General features: G+C 43.2%; 1 protein-coding gene across 3 annotated transcripts in view; it reads left to right on the top strand.

Moving 5' to 3' along the window:
• The window catches only part of BICDL1 (BICD family like cargo adaptor 1), a 100,946-nt gene that overhangs the window by 39,094 nt on the left and 38,469 nt on the right, over positions 1-23,383 (top strand). For 2 of the 3 annotated variants that reach the window (XR_005748706.1, XM_040350471.1), the window contains exons 4-6: positions 10,350-10,361; positions 15,159-15,305; positions 22,686-22,865. Coding sequence is in view for 2 of the 3 variants with exons in the window: in XM_040350471.1 (XP_040206405.1) it covers positions 10,350-10,361; positions 15,159-15,305; positions 22,686-22,865 (339 nt within the window). In the remaining variant the exon portion in view is untranslated. The remainder of the gene's footprint in view (positions 1-10,349; positions 10,362-15,158; positions 15,306-22,685; positions 22,866-23,383) is intronic. The other variant, XM_040350480.1, reaches the window with a different exon arrangement.

Raw genomic sequence — 23,383 nt, 5'->3', positions numbered from 1 at the left:
ATTGCTGCATATGTGAGGGACATGGCTGCATATGTGAGGGACATGGCTAGAGGGACATTGCTGCATATGTGAGGGACATGGGTAGAGGGACATGGCTGCATATGTGAGGGACATGGCTAGAGGGACATGGCTGCATATGTGAGGGACATGGCTGCATATGTGAGGGACATGGCTAGAGGAACATGGCTGCATATTAGAGGGACATGGCTGCATATGTGGGGGACATGGCTGCATATGGGGGGGACATGGCTGCATTTGGGGACACATTTAAAAAAAGTATCGGTATTCGGTATCGGCGACTACTTGAAAAAAAGTATCGGTACTTGTACTCGGTCCTAAAAAAGTGGTATCGGGACAACCCTAGCTTCAACAAAATAGGGGACTGTTTTATGGCATTTTTATTCATAGTTTTTTTTTTTTTTACTAGTTATAGTGGCAATCAGCGATTTGTATCGTGACTGCGACATTATGGCGGACACATCGGACACTTTTGGGACCATTGCCATTTTTACAGTGATCAGTGCTATAAAATTGCACTGATTAATATAAAAATGACACTTGCAGTGAATGAGTTAACCACTAGGTGGAGCTGCAGGGGTTAAGTGTTTCCTAGGGAGTGATTCTTACTGTTAGGGGGTGTAGCTACACATGACACGTCACTGATGACCATTCCCGATCACGGGGAACGGTCATCAGTGACAGTGTCACTAGGCAAAATGTGGGAATGTCTTGTTTACAAAGGCATTCCCCTGTTCTGCCCTTGCCGACAGCAATTGCGGGCCTCCCGGGAACCCGTGGCTGCACTCGTGAGGCACGCGCGCCCCCTGGACGGTAGATTTAAAGGGACGTACCTGTACGCCAATCTGCCTGCCTGTGCCATTCTGTCAACATACATCGGCGTGCGCCGGTCGGCAAGTGGTTAAAGGAAAAGTCCATTCAAAGCTGCTCTTTTAGTATTTGGTAGTTGCTATGGGATTAAACCACTTAATGTTTTAATAACCACCTAATGTTTTAATAGTAACTCTGTTTTTGAACTGTAAATAAGTACCATTGGGTGAAGGGAGATATCGCCATAATGTGCAAGTATTCACAGCAACATGTGGGAGGGGGGTGCCTATAGCAATAATCATAGTTAGGTTTCATGGTCATAAACGTCTAAATCCCTCTGACCAGCCTAACCCCTATTCCCCTATGATTAAGCCCATCAGTCAAACCTCAGAGTGGTGGTCCAGGGGGTAGGACCCTTGTGCAGAAGCTTGTTGGCTGATTACATTTTTGCCTGTGAAGCCATCATCAGTGTGTGGCTTTTCCTTTGGGTTACACTGAGCTATGTCTTTAGGAGTTATGGACTCCAAGCCAGCATCCTATTCCAGCATATTAGACAATCCTTTTGAGGGTTGAAGCGGTGCACTTTACTTTGACTGTGCAAACTGTAAGGATATCGGTTCTGCTTTAAATTTCCAGACCTGAATTCCTGCCTCCCTTTGAAGTAATTGAGAATATTGGGAACACGCAAAGAAGAAGCACAAAATATTGCCACTGGATATCCTGAGATATATATAGGAGTTGGGCTCTGTTTAGTAAAAAAAAAAAAACCCTTGCGTAAATAACCAAAATGTGAATAATAAATTATAAACAATAACAACTGAAAACTAATAACTACTGAGAAAATGCAGTTGCTGTTTATTTACTGCCTCTGCTAGAGGTCTAAACTTATAAATGATTAATCTGAGCAGCGCTTTCTATAATGTGTAAATCACGTCAATCTGTATGGTGCTCCTTTCAATGATCATATAACATTGCTTTTCCATAAAGCCAAAACCATAAAATGCCTATATAATTTATATCAAATATATGTGACAAACTTAGTCCATTAATAAAACAAATAGTCCATATGTCAAAATGTGTGTGTGTATATATATATATATATATACTTTGAATAGTCCTTATAACCGTCAAAAGCCTTTTCTTCCACGTTCCTATGTACTGCACTCACCAGATGTCAGTGACCCCCTAACGCTTGTTGGGTCACTATGGGACCTGTCCTGATCTTTCCATCAGCCTCTGTTGTGCCTCCTGTCCCCTTGCTTGTTGTGCTCCTGGTCTTCATTAAAATGTATTCTAAAACTCTACAAAGCCACAATGTGTAATAGCATCGGCCCCCTGTATGACAAGGAAAATGGATGCCACCTGTGGTCATCTTCAGAAACCGTTACACATTGATAATGAAAGGTGTTAAGCGGAATTTCTGGTGCGCTAATTCTGGTCTGTAGGTGAAACGCACGCCTGATCACAGACGGCATCCATTTTCCTTGACACATGGCGGGCGGATGCTATTACACATTGTGGCTTTGTAGCAATTTTTTTTATAATTTTTTTTATAAATTTGAATGGATTTACACTATGAGAAGACTTCCTCTCCTTCTTCATTTTACTCCTTCTCCATTAAATCGAGTAGGGGAAGTCCAGGACCACAACAAGAAATGGGACAGGACTATAGCTAGCGGCACTGATTGTTCAGGAAAAGCCTGACAGCCTGTCCATACATGGATTGTAATTTGACCAGTCCGTGCTAAATCGACCAAATTTCAATCCATGTATGGCCAGCTTTTATGTGAAGTCAGTCTTGAAAATCACAATTTGGCAAGATTCTGATCATGTAAAGGGGACAAAATGTATTATATTTTAAAACCTATAATTGTCTTAAAGCCTAATTGTCTGTAAAGCCTGATGTTTAAGGCTGGGTTGACATAGATACAAATTGAATGCAGGTTTCTCCGCATGCAATTCGCATGACAAGCGAGTGTGACCTGCTCTTAATGGAACTGGTTCACACAGGTGTGGGGTGGCCTCAGTCCATATTGCAGAAGGGTCCTGTGCATCTTTGTGTCTGGTTTAGGTGTGAATTCAGGCCAAAATTCTGACCTGGATCGCACCTGAACCGGTGGGCAGGGACACACTGGACCCCATGCTGGGTACCGTTGCCAGAGATATGTGAGCCCAGCCTAAAGGACCGCTATCCAAAACAGTTTTGTATTCTGATAACTGCATGGCTTTAAAGTCTAACTCTAATCCAAATAATTTTTTTAAGTTTTATTTCGGATAGTTTGGGAAAGTATTAAAACCTCCTCTATACTAGCTTTATACTGTATGTTACCGCTGTCTAATGCACTATTCGCAAAGACACATTGGGGGTTATTTACTAAAGGAAAATCCACTTCACACTGCAAGTGCACTAAGGCTCTGTTCACATCTAGGCGTATATACGCCTGTAGTGCAACGCCGCAGCCGCCCCTGAGACGCTGGAGGGATGATTTCACATTGCCCTCTATGGAGATGGTTCACATCTCCACGCCGTACGCCTGCCACCTGAAAACAAGTCCCGGACCTTTCTTTCAGGCGGCTTTCGGCGTTCGGCATAGGAGATGTGAACCATCTCCATATAGGGGGTACAGCTGCATTCACAATCGCGGCGTTTTGTCGCCGCAAATCGCGGTACAAAACGCCGCAATTTGACGCCGCAATTCGCGGGACAAAACGCCGCGATTTGGTACGCCAAGGTGTGAATACAGCCTAAAAGTGCACTTTGAAGTGCAGTCGCTGTGGATCCGAGGGGGACATGCAAGAAAGGAAAAAAAAAAACAGCTTGCACATGATTGGATGATAAAATCAGCAGAGCTTCCCCTAATTTCAGATCTACCCCTCAGATTTACAGCGACTGCACTTCCAAGTGCACTTTCAGTGCAAAATGGATTTGCCTTTCGTAAATAACCCCCATTTTCTCACTTCCTGCATCAGTGACAATATTATCAACAAAACAGAAAGCTAGGGAAAATATTGCAAATGAAAGGATGGGAAAAATCAGACCAAAAAAAAACATTTTAGGCAGAATAAACTTTAGTACATTAATATGCTGTCCAGCGACAGTTTTGTTCGGTATAAAAGTTTAGAACAAACTGTACTTTCATACACGCTGTCTGATCAGGTCCGCCTGTTGGTTTTTCAGGCCGACCTGCTCAGATGCTTCATTCACCTCTATGGAGCAACAGATATCAGCTGTGACATGTTCCCTGACATCCGCCACTTTCCGATCTGGTCCGTCATATCCAGACGGATGGAAACCCTATTTTCCACCCGCCGATCGGATTGCATGGAATTGGATGAAAACAGACAGGCAGATACGTTTTCATCTGATCTCCCATAGAGGACAGCGCGGATCTCATAGGTCTGTCTCAGCACAGTGAGTGGAGACGGACCTGTCATCTGCCTGCTCAGCGGAGATCAACGGATCGATCCCTGCTGAGTAAACGGAGTCCGTCAAAACGGACATGCCCTGTGCGAAAGGGACCTAACACTGCCAGGAGTGCTTGCAACACCCATTTTTATGGTCTAAATCTTCCTTGGAAAAACTACTGTAGCTGCTTAAAGTGGAAGTAAACCAACCTATCATTTTCAGCCAAGGAAGCTGCCATCTTGGCCTATGTTTAATCTTCAACTGCCATGGTGCTGCACATGTGATCAGTTATGACACCAGCCATTGGATGGTTTGACAGTTTGGTTGAGAGCACAACCAATGTGACAGTTAGCAACCCCGGCATGCAAATGTAACTGCTTTTTGAAACTGTTAAATCGATGGGTTTACTTCCGTTTTAAAAATGCCAGTAGCTTTGCAGTGAGTTTTTTAACTCTTTTCAGCTTTTTTCAATAGCGTTTTTTTTGTGTTTTTAAATTTTTTTTATCCAATGGATCAAAAACGTTAAACGCTGGTGAGTGACGTTTTTGAGCGTTTATCGACGTTTTTACAGCTGAAAAACGTCTCAGAACCCACTAGTTTTTTATTTATTTTTTTTACTGCTCAAAATTGCCACTGCCCAAAACTGCTGATAACAGCCTATGTGTGAATGGACACATAGGATAACATAATGGGGAGTTTATTGACTGTAGCTTCTGTAAAAACGTCCAGTGTGCACAAGGCCTTATAGTTTGCCCTAGCTCTGTCACTGTTAAATTGAAGGACAGTTTGGTCTGCATGTACAGTATATGTAGGAAAAAAAATCGAAATAAATAAAATAATTACTATTATCATTATATATATTAACAGCAACACTTATCAGAATACAACATTTTCACAATAGTGTACCTTTAAAACACAGGCAAGGATATTATAAAAGGCATAACCGCCTTTAAAGAGATGGCAAATCACAGAAAGCCATTGCCAACCAATCAGAGTTCAGATTACTGCCATCACATTAATTAAAGATAATGTCTGACTGGTGGTTTGGATTGCTGCACTTGACACACTGCCACGTTTGTTAACAATCAATGGCCCAGATTCAAGTAGAATCGCGCAATATTTGCGTGGGCAAAGAGCAAATTTTTTTCTCTGCGCCCACGCAAATATTGCGCTTTGCCTGCGATTCACGGAGCAGTTGCTCCGTAAATTGCGTGGGCAATATGCTAAGCAGCCGGGCGCAAGGCTGCCTAATGTAAATGATCCCGCCGGGGGCGGGAATCATTTAAATTAGGCGCGCTCCCGCGCCGAGCGAACAGCGCATGCTCCGTCGGGAAACTTTCCCGACGTGCATTGCGGCAAATGACGTCGCAAGGACGTCATTTGCTTGTAAGTGAACGTGAATGGCGTCCAGCGCCATTCACGGTTCACTTACGTAAACGACGTGAAATTTGAACGTCGCGAGCGGGAGGCGCAGCTATACTTTAGCATTGGCTGCGCCTGCTATTAACAGGAGCAGCCTTATGCTAAAGGCGCCGTACGGAAACTCCGTACCTTGCGTGAGAAGGGCCCGCGCAACTTTTGTGAATCGGTGGTAGTATGCAATTTGCATACTATACGCCGATCACAAAGGCCGCGCCCCCTAGCGGCCAACGCAAGAATGCAGCCTGGGATGTGAAGGCATAAGGAGGCTTATGTTTGTCACATCCTAGGCTGCATTCGGTGTAACGAGGTTCCTGAATCAGGAGCACTCGTTACACCGGAGCAAGTAAGCCCTTGCGCCGCGCAACCGCTTCTTGAATCTGGGCCAATAACTGAATAAGTCAAGCCACTTTATTTATTGAAGCTGTTCATATCTAGTGGTGCTGAGTGAGCCCTATCGTTGATGGTCTTTGTTTATGAGAGGGATGACAAACATAGGCAGTTTTATTCATCCTCGGGGAGGAAAAATCAAATTTCCCTGTGGATGCCTTATGATCATTTCATTCAGTAACCTGTACTATGACTCTTCTTTACTGCGGCATTCATTTTAGTGCAATACAGACATTGGGCCTCCATCAGAGGAGACTGCACACGTTTTCTACAATTGATTTTAGATTGGACAGATGGAAAATATTGGCAGTTTAATTGATTGTAGTCAGGGAGCTGCACAAACAATTCATCGTCGGGGAGGAAAAATGAAACGTAGAAAATGTCACTGTGGATGCCTTCTGATCATTTCATTCAGTAACCTGTACTATGACTCTTATTTACTGCGCTTGTCATTTTAGTGCAATACAGATATTGGGCCTCCATAAGAGCAGACTGTACAAGTATAAATAGATTTTAGATTGGACAGATGGCTGATATTGACAGTTTAATTGATTGTAGTCAGGGAGCTGCACAAACAATCACCACACATATTGACTATTCCATTGTAATGCTGGGTAAGCTGTCATCTATAACCTTTCCAGGAAGGGCATGAATTCCACTGCAAAATAAAGAACCTACTGTATATGCATTCACATGTAATGATTACTGCTAAGATCTTTCCAGTGAGAAGACATTATTTTATAGACAGTGCTGGATTTTCATCCCTGGGTTCTGTGGGGAGACGACTTTATACATCAAAGCAACACTCTTCTGCCAAGTACTTTACACAAAATATTTTTATTTTACTTTTGCTAACCTGGTTTAGAACAATCCCACAATGTATTCAAGTTTTATAATAGTGCTAATGATGGGAACAATATACAGGTAATACCCATGTTTTTTTTTCTCAGAGAATAGGTGCAGGAACTCCCCCCTTCTGAGTCCCCACTTTTCTCTGCACCCTACGCACCTCCAAGCACCGACCCTTAGTTCCATCCCCTACCCACCTCCCAGTACTACCCCAAGTATCATTTTGTGGTGCTAAATAATTTATATGGAATTTGTTCTTGTCTAATAACAAGAAAAGCAGTCAAATAGATCCCCTGAAATCAGCAATAATAGACCCTCCTAGCAACAATAGACACCACCCCAGCAACATTAGACCCCCAGCAGCAGCAATAGACCTCTCCCTCAATAGTAAATCCCTACCGGCAACATAAGACCCCTCAGCAACAATAGACCCTCACACAAAAACAGATCCCCACCATCGACAATTAATCCCCGAGCAGACATCATCAATAGTCCAGCACCCCCCTTGCTATTAAATAAATTCAGTGCTGGAGGTGCCAGAACTGCTTTCCCCCACGTTCCCGCTGAAAAAAGCTCTGGTAATAACTATAGAGCATGGGTCTTCAAACTACAGCCCTCCAGTTGTTCAGGAACTACAATTCCCATCATGTCTGTGAATGTCAGAGTTTTACAATGCCTCATGGGATGTGTAGTTCCGCAAAAGCTGGAGGGCCGTAGTTTGAGGATCCCTGCTATAGAGGGATATGTTACCCCTTTGCCTTCGCTGTTTGTAGGCTCCAGCTAACTGACCCAAAATATATCCAGCCCTCTTTATTAAGTAAAGGTTTAATGTTTTGGTTCAATTGTGAGATATAATTATTTTCACATTTCCAAAAATATTATCTATCTGGACTTGGACACAGTGATTTACTGATATCTTTTGTTCTATTGGATGCCTTTTTATGTTGAACGAAATTCCATGCTAAATGTAAGTACTAAGCTAATACTACAAAAATGGTTTCATTTGCATAGGGATAGGTACATTATATTGTGGGGAAAATAACTCCTCTTACATGAGCTCCGCTGACCTCCAATGTTACCTGCCTTTCTAAACGAAGCTTTTCAGAACTCCAATAACACTGGCCTTAAAGTGGTTGTAAACCCTGAGGCCTTGTACACACGATCAGTCCAAACTGATGAAAACTGACTGATGGACTGCTGGTCTGATGGTCTGATGTGCATACACACCATCAGTTCAAAAACCGATCGAGTCCAACGCGGTGACGTAAAACACAACGATGTGCTGAAAAAAACGAAGTTCAATGCTCCAAAGCATGCGTCGACTTGATTCTGAGCATGCGCGGGTTTTGAACCGATGCTTTTGCATACTAACCATCGGTTTTGACCGATCGGTCAGGCGTCCATCAGTCCGATTTTAAAGAAAGTTCTAAAACTTTGGTCTGAAGAACAAAAGTCCGATGGGCCATACACACGGTAGGTTTGGACTGATGAAACTGAACTTCAGTCCGTTTTCATCAGTTTGGACTGATCGTGTGTACGAGGCCTCACACCTTTTTTTCTCGGTGTGAGGAAAATTTGTCAGAAGGACTCGTGCTGATAGCAGAGGAACGAGGCAGCAGACAAAAATTACACTTGGTGCTCCTGAGACAACTACACACTATAGAGAGATATTTTTTGTTTATATTTCATGTTTGAGGTTTACAACCACTTTAATATCTGTTTTACAATATGAGGGATCGTGATGGAATGGCTATTTGTTAGTCACCACCAAGGCTCCCATTCTACACCGGTCAACGCATTTTTTTTTAATGCTCGGAGCAGAGCATTTTGAACCTTATTTACTGTGTATTAAAACTGGAGAAAAAGTATATGTATTCTAACCACTATTCAATTTTTGGAAAAAAAAGTTGGGGACACTGTCTGGGTTGCCAGCCATATGATCACTAAAAGTGCAGAGAAAAATACTGACTTGCTTCCACATTGTCACAGAATAGATGACTTGGTGGTCACTTCTTTGCTTGTGGTAGTGCTGCAGAATGTCACTGGGCAGTAAAGGTTCAATGTCTAGTTCATCTGGGCAGGGAGTCAGGAACATCATGGAAGTAGGTAAGTATTTCTTTACCCTGTAAACTGATCCTGTTGCTAGTGATATGATCTTATGACATGGCCCTTAAGCCCAGTACACACAGGCCGAATGCCAGCCGACAATGAAAACTGGCCTACATTCGACCTGTGTGTATACCAGCCGGTCTGTGGGAGGAGCATGCTGGAATACCAGCAGTCAATGGGCTCCCGATTAGCGTTATAAATCAATGGCAGACAGAGCTGAGCTGTTGTGTTCTGGCGGAGGGGCGCCCCCCTGTCTGAACACAGCAGCTCAGCTCGCTGTACTAACGTCGGATTCAACTTTATTTATTTTTTTCGTCAAACCCATTGGGTTGTACCAGGCTTTAGTAAGGTCACCACTTCCTGGTTTGCGGTTTCTGCTTCCAAGGTTATCTTCCTGAAAAGTGGACAGATGGGATAATGCTGCTTCACTGTCTAGGAAGGGAGTACCTGTGTGAGTCAGTCCTAAGCTTGTCGTCTTCCTGGGAGCCCAATAGCAAATACGTTAAACAAAAGTTAGTATATGGCTTTGCAGTGCCTTCCAGATTAAGCATGATCCTGTGTTAGTTGTGGAATTGATCTAGATCTGAACTTTACTTGCCAAAATAAATGGCAAATATTGAAGTCAAACAGATGGGCTACATAACATTAAAGATATTACAATCATTTACATGGTCGATTATTAATTCTAGATCTAAAAGAAATACCTGTTTGATTGAATTGCTGTTTGTATAGAGAAAATAGGTGTTTTTGAATGGGCCGTTGTGAATTATGCTCCCCCTGTTCCTCTTTACCAATCCTTGTGGGTTACCCTGTTTATGTGTGATGCCTCGTACACACGATTGGTTTTCCTAGTGGTCAAAAGTCCACTGGGAAAACCGAGAACCTGCTCGGTTGCTTTTCCCGTGTACACACGGCTGGTTTTCCCGACAGGAAAACTGCCATGACAGCTTTGGTCGGGAAAACCGTCCGTGTGTATGCTCCACTGCAGCGTTTCCCATATGAATACAGCCAAGCAAAAAAAAACGCAGAGAATCGCGACGGGAAAAAAGAGAACAAGTTCTCATTTTTTTTGCTTGCAGTTTTCCTGTCTGGAAAACCGCTATGAAGCATACACACGGCCGGTTTTCCCGACCAAAAGCAAATATGGCAGTTTTCCCATCGGGAAAACCGGTCATGTGTACGAGGCATAATTGTAAACCAAATGCATATTGGTGGAACAAATCTATATTGTGTGTAAAACCTAAACTAAAATAGATTGTGTTCCTTGGTCTCTGTCACTCTCTCCTTCCTCTTCTTTCCATTCAATTCCCTTTTTTTCCTTTCTCTTTTTTTACCTGGTGCGGAGCAGCAGATCCTAGAAGTAAGTACAGCTGCTATCCTGGAACGCATGAGTTAACCTGTCATGTGTAGCTCTTAGTTATTGTGTGCATGCTGTCTTGCTGTTTTTTGTTCTTTCTGGAAAAATTGTTTGGGATGTTGGCAAGCCAATACTAGATGGAGTTGTAAAAACAGTCAGAAAGGGAGTAAAACTATGTACAAAATGCACGTCACATAATAGATGTACAACACAAATGTTACCATTGCAGTTTTTTTCTGAAAACACATAGGCAGCAAAAAGGAGTCTTAGTCATGTTTCTGGCTAGTATGTGCTTTCACAGCAAGATTCTATACCGTATAAAGGTTAGAGTCATACAGATTACAAGTGTGTCTCACTACATCCTCAGGACTACAAAGAAATTAAAAGTAAGTAAGCCTAAAGTATGTTTTACATTAATTTAAACAGCTGACATTTATAAAGCTTTCCATGCGAGTATAACATTAGAAGTTTGCCATGGTATTTTTTTTTTTTACTATATTGATTTTAGACCCCATTGTTCTGTATTATCAGCAGTTTTATAAAATGAAAAAGGGAAGAACTGTCTCGTGCAACACACTAATCAGATTTAAACACATATATATGTAGGCGACAATGTATTTTCTGTATTGTGTATAATTCGACATACATTAACCCTATAATTGATTTAAATGAAAAATTCCTCTTTTTTTTTTTTTTTTTTATGCGTGCGGAGGGAGGCTAATCCTACCCTAAAACTTTTCATATGATACAGTGATCCTGTTCTAATCCTGTACTAGTGAATAAGACTACAAAACAGCTTAAGAAAAATTTGCAATGCTAATTGCGAAAGTGACTTTGTTAATTTCATGTCGCGTTTAAAAAAAATGTCTACTTGTATACCATTTAATACAAAAGCTTTACAATTCTAATTAGGAATAAAAATATATACACACTGCACTAGACTTAATAATGCTCAGTGCTTAAAGTTATTACCACAAGTTTAAGAGCCCTTTCATACTGGTGCGTTTTGCAGCGTTTTTGCAGTGTTTTTGCGGTAAAAATAGCGCTATTAAAACGCTCATAAAATGCTCCAAAAACGCCCCTCTCCATTGAAATGAAAACGCTGTAAAATCGCGGTAAAAACGTTGTGTTTTACCGCTATTTTAACGCTCCGCTATAGGCGTTTCCAGTGTGAAAGGGCTCTAAAAGAGAGGGTGGGACTGTGCTGGTATACATGGCTGCTTTTAAACATGGAATTCTTAAAGGGTGGGCCCGGAGGGCAGTATTCCAACATAACAACCCCAAACACATGTAGCGCTACCCCCTCAGGAGCCGCTGGTTGTTTTTGGATCTACTATCTCTTTTGCTTGGCTCACCCCTATTTAACTGGCTCGAACCCTCCCTTGACACATCAGAAGTCTGGTGGGAATATTGTGACCTCTGCTGGGCTGGGGTCACAATAGCAGGCACGTAATATTCAATGACAATGTAACCGTAATATTACCTGCTTTACGGATGGTCCCTCCAGACGAGAAAATACACTTCACACAGTAGTATATTTAAACCAAAAGAATGAGTTTACTTTATATGAACTCAAAGAAGACAAGCATAAGTTTAAATCATAAATGAGCAACTGTCACACATTAACACAATATGATTTCGCAAGGGCCCTTGCGGGAATCGGTAATAACAGTAATGAAAAGATCTAAGCTAGGAATGGTAACATTCAGCTAAACTAAACAGGCAGTCTATGTTTGCGAGCTCCTTCTAGCGAGCGATCCTGCAGAACAGCTAAAGACCACGTTGCGGCCGGTTGGTGCACGTTAGTTTTGTAATCCGCAAATGGTAAATGATGAAAAGAAAGAAGGTAGTTAAACAAAGTATCCTGAACAGAAACGTTGGTGAACTGATCGCTCGTCAGCGTTGGTCACTTCTGTATAATGACTATAAAGTTAGAGGGCCTCTAAGTATTAGATGGAGGCCAAACACGTGTCTCCGGCCTGTGGGGTGGTACTAGGTTAACTGTCTAAAGGGAGAGTTTAAAGCTGAGCATGTGCTCTCTCACCCCATAGGCCGATCCGCCTGAGTTCTCCTCAGAAGGTGCGTTGATAAATCACTGCTCCACAGCACACAGATCCTGGACGAGGGTTCTCCACTGTTTCAGTTGTCAGCTGGGTAGCCTCTCCAATCTCCGGGAACACGGGCTGGATACTGGAGTCTTGCTTTCCTCCAGATGGCTGGTCTCTCTGTGAATTTAGGCCCAGGCTTTAGCCTGTGCTGTCCTCGGCAGCTCCGCAGAGGAGAAGATGCTGGTCCCGAGAGAGCGAGAGCAGGCACTCCCTTTCCTTAAGTAACCTCCCCCATAAGTCTGTGCGGAGGTGTCACATGTTCAAATGATGCAGGGAATTGTGGGAAGCGTGGTCTGTTTCTCCTAAGAGTCAATGGAGTCCATATCTCCTGCTACTTGAAGTCCCACAATGCATAACTTTCTTAAAGGTATCTTACATATTTACAAGCGTGAATAAAGTTCTGGCGGGGATGGCCTGTCATTAGACTCTGACAGGATGACCCCGCTACACACGCATTCAAGATGACCACTGCCTTGCTAAAGAAGCTGAGGGTAAAGGTGATGGACTGACCAAGCCTGTCTCCAGACCTAAACCCTATTGAGGATCTGTGGGACATCCTCAAATGGAAGGTGGAGGAGTGCAAGGTCTCTAACATTTACCAGCTCTGTGATGTTGTCATGGAGGAGTGGAAGAGGACTCCAGTGGCAACAGTGAAGCTCTGGTGAACGCAATGCCCAAGAGGGTTAAGGCAGTGCTGGAAAATAATGGTGGCCACACAAAATATTGACACTTTGGGCCCAATTTGGACATTTTCACTTAGGGGTGTACTCACTTTTGTTGCCAGTGATTTAGATATTATCGGCTGTGTGTTGAGTTATTTTTATTGGACAACAAATTTACACTGTTATACAAGCTGTACACTCAGCTTGTACAGGTATTTGCACCCCCTCCCCCCTGAAAGGTGTCAAATGTGACACCGGAGGGGGGAGGGTTCCGAAAAGCGGAGGTTCACTTTTGGGTGAACCTCCGCTTTAAATGTCGTTGGTTTGCTTGGTTGCCATGGTTAACTGCACGTCACTGAATGTTTTAGAATTTGTCGAAAATTTACAGCTAAATTTAAAAAAAGTGATGTAAAAATTGGACTTGTTTTAATGTCCAACTCCATACTGGAAAAAAAAAAACTTTGCTTACTTTACACCTAACTCCGGCATTTTCTTCTCTATCTGGTACTCTGAGCAGTGGATGGCTCCCTGGTGTTATTGCGTACAATTCAGGGCTATTAAACCTGCACTTTATGTGGAGGATGCAGGAGTACAACTTAAGCCCCATACACACTATCAGTTTTCCTGTAGGTTTTTCTCTTCAGGTTTACCAAAACCATATAATATGAGGTCAAACCTCAAGAGTTTCAATTCGTATGCAATTAGGCAGGCCCTTGCACTACATGGTTTTGGTAAACCTGAAGAGAAAAACCTGCAGGAAAACTGATAGTGTGTATGGGGGCTTAAAGGCTGCATTCACACCTGAGCTACATTTTCCGCGTTTTTTTGCCGCAATTTTTGCGGCGTTTTTTACTGCGTTTTGCCGCGATTTTGGACAGGTCTAGGGGGTCACCAATGTTAAAAGCAGAAAAACTCCCAAATCTGCCTAAAAAAAAGTCCCAGAACTTGTTTAAGATTCAGATGTTTAGGAACTTCTGGCTTCAGGCTTTTTGGAGTGGAGATGTGAACCATCTCCATAGAGAATAATAGATTTTTTCCCCCTCCAGCGTTTTGTAGCTTAAAGCTACAAAACGCTTAGGTGTGAATGGGGTCTTAAAGAGGAGGCTTTGCACGACCAGTCACACCACTGGAGGGGCTTTAGTGAGATATTGGGAGTCTAAACAGACTCCTGACACCTGCCCTTTGAGACAGAGAGAGGAATTGAGGACACAGATTCCCCAGTCCCTTTCTCTGTAGCCTAAGCTGCACTAAAGATGAATGAAAAGGAGACCGAGGCTTCACTTCATAAATAAACGAAAGCATAGTAAACTAGTTTACTATGCTCAGTTATCAAAGGACACTGAAGTGATCAGAATTGATCGCTCACTGTGTCCAATTCAGAAAACGAGATCAACCAGGAGATCATGCATGGGTGCAGTGTGGGGGGTCACAGTGCCCCCCCCCCCCCCGCCCTCGGGACCCATGTTCCCCTGGATGATACGCCATTGGTTCTAACCTTTTCCCACTCTCTCCTAACCAAAGTTCTAACTGGACTAGAATAAGAAAAGCTTATAGATACAATAACAAAAGCCTACAGAGCAGCTAGAATCATCGGACACTTGCCCACATTGTACCTTTTTTGCATTCATATTAACTAAGGCGAGTGAAAATGAATTCGCTGGTTACCTAGTTTTCTACGCAAGTACTGTATTTAAAAGTTGAGTTTATAAACAAATTCAGTTTCAGAACTGAGAACTCAGTTTCGGGTTACAGCCAGCGAGCATGAGGTCAAGATGAAGAGTTAACCCACGGATGAGATTTATGTTGTACTTTATCTCCTGGCATTCCTCCGCACTCCCACACTGCCTGTTTCTGGTCCCTGGTTCCACAGAACATCACATTCTTTATGTTGTACCTCCCCTTTTCATGTAAGCATCTCAGAGATTCCAGAGAGTTGGTTTCTATCATTCGTAACAAGATAGAAGAAGCAAAGGCAGCATTGTGTTCCCTCTGCCTTGTTTACCAGACTCCTTTCATTTTGTGCTTTTCAGATAAAGATGCTTTCTGATCGTAAACGGGAGCTTGAGGAGCAACTGAGCACCATAATGGAAGAAAACGATCAACTTCAGGGAATTGTAGAAGAGTTGCATGACCGAGAGTTGGCCCTAAATCAAGAGAGCTGTGCCAAGGAACTTCAGGTACAGACTTTCGTAAATAAGTGTATTCTGTTAGATGAACAAAAGTATGATTTTAGTGAATCATTGTAACCTAATATTTAACTGAAGATGGTTAACATACACAAACTCTTTTATTAGCAATATTTTTATTTATTTTTTTGTAGTAGTACTAGTGGTAGTATGTGGTGGTTATAAATACATATAGTTCTTCAGTTAAAGGCTAAACTCCAGGCAAGCAGCTAACTGCATTCACATTGTAGAAATACATGCATGCTTTTTAACCACTTAGGCTGCATTCACACCTGAACGCGGCATATTTTACCGCGATTTGCAGCGACAAATTGCGGCGTTTTGTCCCGCGATTTGCCGCGACAAAACGCGGTAAAATACGCCGCGGTAACATACACAGGAGGGGTGATCAACATTGTCAGCTATGCCGAACGCCGAAAGCCGCCTAAAAAAAAGGTCCGGGACTTGTTTTGAGCTTCAGGCGTTCGGCGTGGAGATTTGAACCATCTCCACAGCCGACAATGTAAAATAACCCCTCCAGCGTATTGCAGGCTGCAATAGCGTCGCGCTACAGGCGACAATACGCCTAGGTGTGAATGCAGCCTTAAGGAACCCTTCACGCCGATATACATTGGCAGAATGGCACGGCTGGGCACAATCACGTACCTGTACGTCCTCTTTAAGAGCCGCGCTTGCGACCCGGTCTGAAAAGCCGCCGGTGTCCCGCGATCGGTCACAGGAGCTGAAGAACGGTTAGAGGTGTGTGTGTAAACACACCTTCCCCGTTTTTTATTGTGGCAATGTCAGTGATCGTCTGTTCCCTAATATAGGGAAAGACGATCACTGACGTCACACATCCAGCCCCGCCCCCTACAGTTAGAAACACATATGAGGTAAAAGTTAACCCCTACAGTGGCCCCTAGTGGTTAACTCCTAAACTGCAATTGTCATGTTCACAGTAATCAGTGCATTTTTATAGCACTTGTCGCTGTGAAAATGACAATGGTCCCAAAAATGTGTCGAAATTGTCCGATGTGTCCGCCATAATGTCGCAGTCATGAAAAAAATCGCTGATCGCCGCCATTAGTAGTAAAAAAAAAAAATTATTAATAAAAATGCCATATAACTATCCCCTATTTTGTAAACGCTAAAAATGTTGCGCAAACCAATCGATAAACGCTTATTGCAATTTTTTTTTTTTTTTTACCAAAAATAGGTAGAAGAATACGTATCGGCCTAAACTGATGAAAAAAAATGTTTTTTTATATATATTTGGGGATATTTATTATAGCAAAAAGTAAAGAATATTGAATTTTTTTCTAAATTATTTTTGTTTATAGCGCAAAAAAATAAAAACCGCAGAGGTGATCAAATACCACCAAAAGAAAGCTCTATTTTTGGGAAAGAAAGGACGCCAATTTTGTTTGGGAGCCACGTCGCACGACCGCGCAATTGTCAGTTAAAGCAACGCAGTGCCGAATCGCAAAAAGGGGCAAAGTCCTTAACCTGCTTAATGATCCGGATCTTAAGTGGTTAACCTGTCATAAGATTTGTGTTTCTGTTCACTCAGTCCTATGATTTACACGCAGTTTAGAAATACACCCTGGTCACTTTCTTACCCCCAGCCTGTGATTGAATAGAGGCGGAGCAGCAACAGATTGATGCTTTGCTCTCTCCTAATCTCAGTTTTTTCATTGTCGGCACATTTGCAAGCAGCACTCTTGATTGGCTCCAGGAACTACTCCTACTATTCCCAGTCCAAGTGCTGCTGTACAGGAGATCTCAAGAGGCAGAGCTTAAAGGGTCACTAAAGGAATTATTTTTTTGCTGAAATGACTGTTTACAGGGTATCTCTATACCCTGTAAACAGTCATTTCAGCAAAAAAATAATACATAATACATAACATAATAGTTAACTGATTCCTTTTAAAATTGATTAAAAATAGATAAAAATCAATCATATAATGTGCCTCTAGTTTCGTTTTTGCATGTTATCCTGCCTCTGTGCTATAGAGAGCCATAGAGAAGTGATGGTTTGGAAAATGAAACTAGAATCTCCCAGTACTGTGGTCATCAGGAAACGGACAACCAGGAAGTGTCCAGAACAGAGAACAATTACAGAAACATCAGAGCAAAAACAAACAGTGAGGACATGAAACCAGGACTGCAGTAAGGTAAAGGAAGCTATTTAGCGGGAAAAAAAAAGTTTAACCACCTCAATACTAGGCACTTAAACCCCCTTCCTGCCCAAGCTATTTTTCAGCTTTCGGCGCTGTTGCACTTTGAACGACAATTGGGCCGTCATGCAACACTGTACCCACAAATAGAGCTTTATTGTGGTGGTATTTGATCACCTCTGCGGTTTTTATTTCTTGCGCTATAAACAAAAGAAGAGCGACAAGTTTGAAAAAAAAAACTATTTTTCACTTTTTGCTATAATAAATATCCCCAAATTTTTTTTTCCTCAGTTTAGGCCGATATGTATTCTACATATTTTATATATTTTTTTTTATTTTTTTTTATCAAAACGACGTTTATTGAGCATAGAAAAAAATATACAAATGGGTATCTAGTGCAACAAGCACTACACTTACGGATTAAAACCCATTGATGTACATACAGGCATGGCAAAGAGTAACATTACATGTTCATATATATTACAACGTAGAAGAGGGCAGAGCGGTGCAGGGCCAGCGGGGGGAGGCCCCCGGGGCCGCTGGGGAGGAACAAGACTAGTCAGGCACATCACAGGTGGAGGCGTCCCCCAGCCATCTATCCCAAACCTTGTGGTATTTGTCTGGGCGTCCCCTATGGACATAGAGTAGCTTTTTGAAGGGTAGAGTAGTGTTAACAGCTCTGATCCACTGCTGTAGTGTGGGGGGGGGGGGCCCCTCATCCATGTCTTAGCTATCTGAAGCCTGGCAAGGAATAATGTTTCCTGTAGAAATATATTCAGGTACTTTTCGGCCTCAGGGAGTGAAAGAAGCCCCAGCACACACTGACGGGGGCAGAGGGACAGTGGGAAGCCCGTGCGGTTGTGGAGGAACCCAGACCACCTGGGTCCTTAACCCCTGTGCTTCTACATATTTTTGGTAAGAAAGTCGCAATAAGCGTATATTGATTGGTTTGCGCAAAAGTTATACAGTCTACAAAAAAGCGGATAGAATTCTGGCAATTTTTATTATTTCTTTTTAATTACTAGTAATGGCAGCAATCTGCGATTTTTATCATGACTGCAATACTGCAGCGGACATATCAGACACTTTTGACACTAGTTTGGGACCATTCACATTTATACAACGATCAGTGCTATAAAAATGAATTGATTACTTTGTAAACGTCACTGGCAGGGAAAGGGGTTAACACTAGGGGGCGATCAAGGGGTTAAATGTGTGTCCTAGTGAGTGATTCTAACTGTAGGGGGAGGGGGCTCACAAGGGGAGGAGACCGATCGGTGTTCCTCTGTAGTGGGAACACACATCGGTCTCCTCCCCTCTGATAGGACACAGATCCACGTCTTTGGCTGTGTCACCGGCAATCGTGGGTGGGCGGCAAGCGGTTAAAGGGTAGCTCCACTTTTGTGGTGGAAAAATATAGCAAATAAAGAAAAAATAATATAGCGTATGCAATTGCGATACAAGTCATATTGTAATTAAATGTTATTAAAAATTACCTTTCCTTTTCAATCTGCAATGCAATATGGCTACCTGGAGGTGTTCTGTACACAGAATATGTACTGAATGCACCCCAGAAACATAATTTCCTGCTTGTGTCAATGGATCAACAATTTTCCTAGAAGTCTGCACTACAGTGGAGGGCTATGTTTACGCATCCCTGTGCAGGCAGAGTCCTATTGCTGTCGATTTGGGATGCAACGGCTGCACAGACACTGACTGGCCCTGTACACACAGATGTCACACTTTAGAGCAAGGGTTGTGTCTGTGCAGTTGTTGCGTCAGGGATGCACAGGTGTGCAGTAAACATGGCCCTCCACCAGGGTATACTTATTTTATGCCCTGTATGAATTAGGCCTAACTAGGAAAAGGTTTTGGCGTTACATACAGTTTAAACCACTTCCATACCACAGTACATTATATGATGTTCTGGGCTTTGAGTGGGGGGGTATCTGAATGATGCCTGCAGCTTCAGGCATCATTTAGATATCATCTTTTTTAGCCGGTGATTCCCTGCATAGTGAGAATTGATTGTTTTTACAGGCGGCGGAAGTGGACATTGCAATAACCGCCATTTTATTCCCTAGGGTCTCTGCTAAAAAAAACTATATATAATGTTGGGGGGTTCATAGTAATTTTCTAGCAAAAAAATAGATTTTTAAATGTAGGAGAGGGGTGCTAGAAATGGCCCGGTATGGAAGTGGTTAAAAGAGAAGCTCGGGTTTATTAAAAAATGTACATTTTTATTAACCTAGGTGGATGCAGCATCGGTCCGATGCTGCACCTGTCCCCTGCTGGCTCTGCCCTGAGAACTGAGAGATCAAAGACCACTGATCACTCAGTTCTCCCCTCCACTTTGAGCAAAGAGCCAGTAACTGTCAGTCACTGCTCTCTGCTCTGCCCCTCCCAGTGCTCACTGTAGCCCTGGGCTGTGAAAGGGGCGGGAGTGACTGACTTAGCCTCTCAGCAGCTCACTGCGAAGCTCAGCCTGCTGTTGGTCCAGGCATTTAGGTGGATTTCGACTTTGAAGTTGGGATGGATCCAGACCCTGGACCGGCTGAGTGACGTCAACTGACAGCAGGCTTTAGCCCACTGTCGGCTGAAAACAGATCACAGGAGTACAGAAGGAACTTTGCGCCTGTGATTCATGGAGAAGTAGGACCAGAAAAGCTTTGGCCATACTTCTCCTTTATGTCATTTCAGTGATATGAAGCTAGATACACTGTTATTTTAGTCAGAAGGAAAACATGTTTACTTCAATTATAGCAGCTAAACAAAATCCAGTTTTCCAGTATGCATTAGACAAATGTAGCTAATGTCAGCGTGATTGCCGTTGGAAACGTATTTCCTCAATTTAGTATTTTATACATGCAATGCATTGTGCTTTGGCACTTTACTTAAAGCCAGTTCGCACCATAGAAATGCAGTCCAGATGCATTTCAGGGGCTTTTCTGCCTGCATGTTTGTGATGCGTTTTTGGTTTGTTTTTGATGCAGTCCAGTGCATTTTTCTCCCTATTTTTCTTAACCATGTATGTTCCAGTGCGGTTTTGGTGCTTTCCAGTGAGTTTTTGATGTGTTTTACAGCATTCCAGTGCAGGAAATATGCAGCATGTTCTACTTTTTTTTTTGGAATTGGAACACACTGGAACTGCAAGCACTGGTGTAAACTATGCCATTGAAAACCATATAACCTACTTTCCATGCATTTTTAATGCAGAAAAAAATGCAATGGACTGCAAAAAAGCAAAAAATACAATTTGCCGCAGTAAGATATTTTATTGCAGAAGACTCGAAGAGACATACCAGGTTTCATCTGCAATAAATGCTTCTTACGTTCCTGCTTAAAAAACGTCTTTATAGTGTACTGTACACTGAGCTGGGCACGCACAAATAATTTTACACTAACTCACGGGTCCCCAACCCAAGGGCTGCGGACCGGTGTCAGTCCACAGCCTGTTGATGACCAGGCCGCACAGCAGTGGATGAGTAGTGACCACTTTCCACACAGGGCTATCACAGACCAGGGTTGTCCTGTATCTCCTACTGTGAGCCCATGCCTGTGTGTCCTTTTCCAGCTCCTCTGCCCACCCGGCCCATGATGTCATCCAATCAGCAGTGCAGGAGGAGCTGCAGATTGGAATGGAGTGCTCCTCCCACCCCCCGCCGGCTGATAGGATGACATCGTCGACAGGCTAGGGAGACGGTAAAGGACACATGAAATGATCACTGCCATGCCAAAGGTAGGAGTCCTGTGCTGGGGGGAGCCAGACCTTAGAATGGGGAAGTGTCATGGTAGAGAGGAAAGGGGGGGTGTCAGAATGCAGGGGCACTGTGATGGAGCGCTGTGATTGCTAGGGGCACTGAAATGTTGCTCCTTTACAGTGCATTCCCCTTTATATCTGTCATGTACCAGGTGCGAGGCCAAGGTGCTGAGAGGGATCCCCTTGCAGCTAAGGGCAGTGCTCCCCTGGAAGTGGTGCCCAGAGTAGCACAGTTTGCCTGTTGCTGTGGTTTGAATAGCTGGTCACCGGAAAAAGCAGGGTACACTGTAGAGCAGGTGTGCTTAAGGGGTACCAGGTAAACTTGTCAGATGAGCAACCCGGGAACAGAACCAGGAACCAGGCCAGGGGTCATACACGGTGAGACAGATTGCAGCAGAGTCGGTAAGCCAAGCCAAAATCAACACAGTGCAGCAGACAGGAGCAAAGTCAGTATTACAAGCCAAGGGTCAAACTTGGAGATCTGGATAATCGGTCAGGGCAAGCTGGGTCAGTAACGGGAAATCAAGGATCCAGATACACAGGAAAACAGGGGAGCTGATGACAATCCAACAATGTACAGGTCTCAGCAGTTGGGTTATATAGGCCACGAGACGCCAGCATCTGTCACTTTATGTGCACGCCATTGTGCCTACCTGTTCGCGCTGACGCGCATTTGCATGCGCCTGATGCAGCCATGATGGCCGTTGTCAAGATTGCAAGTTGTTCGGTCATTTCCCTGACAATATCACAGTACCCCCTTTACAGTGCAGCCCACTTACAGAACAGTCCCCCCAGCACAGCCCCCCCTTTATATTAGTGTCCTTAGTTCCCCTTCACATCACAGTCCCCATTTACATTACAGTGCCCCTTTTACAGTGGAGTCCCCTTTACATCACAGTGTCCCTTTACATTAATGTAATGGGGGACTGCTCTGTGAAGAGGGCACTATAATGTAAATGGGGGCTGTGATGTGAAGGAATACTGAGGACACTTTTATATAAAGGGGGGACTGTGCTGTAAAGGGGGGGGCTGAGGACAGACTCCATGAATAGCCCCCCATCCCAAATCTCCGATCCCTGGGAAAAATTGGCTGCCATGAAACTGGTCCCCGGTGCCAAAAAGGTTGGGGGCCTCTGCACTAACTGGTATGCCTGGGTGTCTGCATGATTTAACATTATCCAGATAATTGAGATGGCTGAACATGCTGAACTTGGAAAATAACCCGGAGAATATGTCAAGGCTAGCGATGGAGCTTGCAGATGTCACTTCTATGCAGCAGATGTAAGTTTAGTTATGCTCTAAGCTCATGACTGCCTTGTCATTTTACTTTTATATCTTTTACTTGTTTAACTATTACAAATTGTTAAAAGTATTTAGGTGTTTATTAACTGTATTACTAGAGCTTTTGTTAACATTTTCTCTTTGAATGTGACAAGTTTTTGTGTTGTTCTGCAGTTGGGGGAGAGCCAGATGGAACTGGAGGAGCTAAGGCTTTCTTATCGGCAGCTGCAGGTGAAGATGGAAGAACTCAGAGATGAAAAGAGTCTCCAAAATCTAAACAGCACAAGTACCTCACTGCTGTCAGAGATTGAGCAAAGTATTGAGGCCGAGGAGCAGGAACAGGAACGGGAACAGGTATATCCAACATGCTTTCTAAAAGACATAACATTAGAAATTTATTTTGAGGGGCCATCTTTGGGCACATTTTGATTGGACAGCAACCCTGCTACTTGGTTGCCTATGTATTAATGGTAAATGAAAGGATCTACCCTTGCATAGAAAACTTTAATGTGAAGAGCTGAGTTCACTATCAGTAACCCCTATAATCTGTAAGGGTCCTAAGCAAATACACTTTTTATTTGAGACCGTTTGTGCAGTAATACTGAGCTTTAAAAGGTCATGCATTTTTAGATACAGATGCTGTTTGTCATATTTGGCCATACATACCCGTGTCCTAATCTCTTATAGCTGTGTGCTGGAATTGAAGACAAAGCACAGGATCAGCCAAGGCTTCATTACAGTATGTTCACTCAGACCTCTCCCTTGTTGATACTGTGGATGTGTTAGAAGTGTAATCTCTGTGATGGAAGCTTTGTCCTTGTCTCTCACTGGAAGCCTTATAGATAGAGCTGTCGGCATAACCTTATGTTTAA

The sequence above is a fragment of the Rana temporaria genome, chromosome 1, assembly GCF_905171775.1.
Source record: "Rana temporaria chromosome 1, aRanTem1.1, whole genome shotgun sequence".
NCBI lineage: Eukaryota > Metazoa > Chordata > Amphibia > Anura > Ranidae > Rana > Rana temporaria.
The sequence above is the reverse complement of the archived record's forward strand: the minus strand, read 5'-3'. Positions and strand labels throughout refer to the sequence as shown.